Source organism: Penaeus chinensis, chromosome 38 (assembly GCF_019202785.1).
Source record: "Penaeus chinensis breed Huanghai No. 1 chromosome 38, ASM1920278v2, whole genome shotgun sequence".
Classification (NCBI taxonomy): Eukaryota; Metazoa; Arthropoda; class Malacostraca; order Decapoda; family Penaeidae; genus Penaeus; species Penaeus chinensis.
The window spans coordinates 7,147,351-7,149,850 of record NC_061856.1 but is presented as its reverse complement, the minus strand read 5'-3'; the positions used below and the strand labels follow the sequence as shown (position 1 = coordinate 7,149,850).

The following is a 2,500-nucleotide window of genomic DNA, read 5'->3' as shown; positions in this document are numbered from 1 at the left end:
CAGTGCCCGCTGTGCTCGCATCGGGCCAACCGGAAGGCCAACCTCAAGACGCACATTGAGGCCCGCCACGGCGCCGACGCCATCCCGGCCTACCTCTAGGGGCCTACCTCTAGGGGCCCCGGCGCCACCTCGGCCTGGCTCTTGGGGTCCTGGCGTATCTCACGGGCCCCGGCGCCATTCCGGCTTAGGGCTAGAGACCCTGACGCCACTCTAGCCTATGCCAGGGGCCCCAGCGCCATCTCGGCTGAGGGCTAGGGACCCTGGCGCCACCCGAGGCTATATCAAGGGCCCGTGCGTCACCCTAGCCTATGCCAGGGGCCACGCCGCTACCCTAGCCTATGGAAGGGGCCCTGGCGCAGTCCTGGCCCATCTCTAGGGGCCTGGACTCCACATTTCAGTACAACATCCCGCTCACTTTCTAAAGTTCATCCTGATGGTGATATTATTGTTAGAGGGTCCGGCGGGGGATTCAAACGTGATCATACGTTAAAAAAGAACACTGGTGCTGAGGCCACCTTAAATGACCTTGATGATACAGCGATACAAAATAACCGTCAAAGGGAAACGGATCTTTTGCTTTTGCATTTATACAACTTTTTTAAATCTAAGAAAAGCCTAAGAATAATGCTCAGATCATTCCATAAGACACAAAGTGGTTGTTGTATATATTTATAAAAAAAAAATCCTAAATATTGATTTCCTTTAAAATCCAGATGTATGAGAAAGGGTTTAGTATCGAACGAGTGAAGTAAGTTGCTTGAATCGATGAGGCGTGAAGCAAAATGCATTTCATAGCACGCTGTGTAGTGACACCTGGCACTACACAGGCAACAATTCCGCCTCTTTTATTACTTTATTTATTTATTTTCTTTCTTTTTCTTTCTTTCTTTTTCACTTTTTTTATGAAATAGTCGTTTCTCTGTTCTTATCGTATAAGTCGCTTATTTTGACATTAAATCAGTGAGGCTAAAAACAAAACAATGAGGCTAAGATTACATTTTAGTTATAGTTCCGTGTGTAAATACTTTGCATGTCTTGCCAGTGGGTTGAGTAGGCCTGGCGCACGGTTGGCGAGGGGGGGGGGGGGTAGGATTAGGGTGACTGCTACGGGGCGAAGGAGGCGAAGGATGCAGGGAGGGACTGAAGGAAGGATAGAAAAGAGGGAAGGGAGGAAGGGAGAGAGAAAGGGAAGAACAGAAGGTCAGGGAGGAAGAGGCGAAGGGAGGAGGGCTTGTCCCCTGGAAGCAGGGATCGTAAGGAAGGATTAGAGGCTGACCTGCCGAGGGCGCAGGAGGAGACAGGCGAGGGCGGACGGGCGTCGCAGAGGAGGAGTGAGGAGGTAGAGGAGGCCAAGAGCGGCGTAGCAGTGAGGTGTGTGTCTCGTTGCAGGCGCTGCGGGTGCTGGTGTGCCCCGTGTGCGGGCGGCGGTTCGAGGGCAAGAACCAGGCCAAGCGGTCCAAGCTGGAGAGCCACCTGCGGACGCACACGGGGGAGCGGCCCTTCCACTGCCCGCACTGCCCCTACCGCGCCACCTTCAAGTGGAACCTCAAGGCGCACGTCCGGAGCCGCCACGAGAGGGACTTCCTCCAGAGCGCGCCGCCCTAGGCCCCCCCTCGGCCCTCCCTCGCGCCCGCCCCAGCCGCCCGCCCGCCCGCCCGCGCCGCCTCCTGAGGGCCAGGGCGTAGTTGCTGAAGCGGCTGCTCGTTGATTTTTAGTTAAGCTTATGGCCTTTGCGCTGTTTGTCTCGCGTTGTGTTCACTGGCCGGGGAAGCTGGTACTTATTTATGTTTATTTATTCAGTTGTTTGTTCAATTATTTATGCTTCACGAATACTTTTGGCTGGAATGGCAGTTTTTGTTCTCACAACTCATGATATTGTCCAGAGTCCTTTGGGAACTCCAAGCCAGGAATGCATTATTATTATCATTCTCATTATCATTATTATTATTATTATTATTATTATTATTATTATTATTATTATTATTATTATTATTATTATTATTATTATTATTATTATCATCACTATCATTATCATCATTATTATCATTAATCATCATCATCATCATTACCATTCTTATTAATTATCATGCCATTAATTATCACGGACTATTATTAATTATCCAACCTTCAAAAGACGCTTGATATGATCACCTGAGTAGGAGATTAACTTGAATAAAGAGAAATGGTCGTTTAGACGATACTGATTGCTGTTCAAGGGCTTTGGAGGACGACCAATAGGCTGCCTGGGATTTCTGACGATGCAGAAGTTGCAGTGCACGGTGAATTTGTCTTTGTTGTTTCGGTAGTGAATAAAAGGATAAGATTTTTGGATACATTGAGTGTTTTATTTGTTATACTGACCTTCTTAAAAAAAAAAAAAAAAAAAAAAAAAATGAGTAAAAAAAAAGAAAGAAAAGATAAGTAGATCAAAAATGAAAGAAAAAAAAAAAGTATTGTAGTTGGTTTTTAATGTGAGGATTTGCATGTGAAATTTAGCGTT

General features: G+C 47.4%; 1 protein-coding gene across 4 annotated transcripts in view; it reads left to right on the top strand.

The window, feature by feature from the left end:
* The window catches only part of LOC125046254 (longitudinals lacking protein, isoforms A/B/D/L-like), an 84,148-nt gene that overhangs the window by 64,200 nt on the left and 17,448 nt on the right, over positions 1 to 2,500 (top strand). The window contains exon 5 of one of the 4 annotated variants that reach the window (XM_047644046.1): positions 1 to 1,080. This exon is cut by the window's left edge and continues 228 nt beyond it. The exons of the other annotated variants lie outside the window; for them this stretch is intronic. Coding sequence (XP_047500002.1) covers positions 1 to 99 — 99 coding nt within the window. The 3' untranslated portion in view covers positions 100 to 1,080. Of the gene's footprint in view, positions 1,081 to 2,500 lie in introns of those variants that run through there. 4 annotated transcript variants of the gene reach the window in all.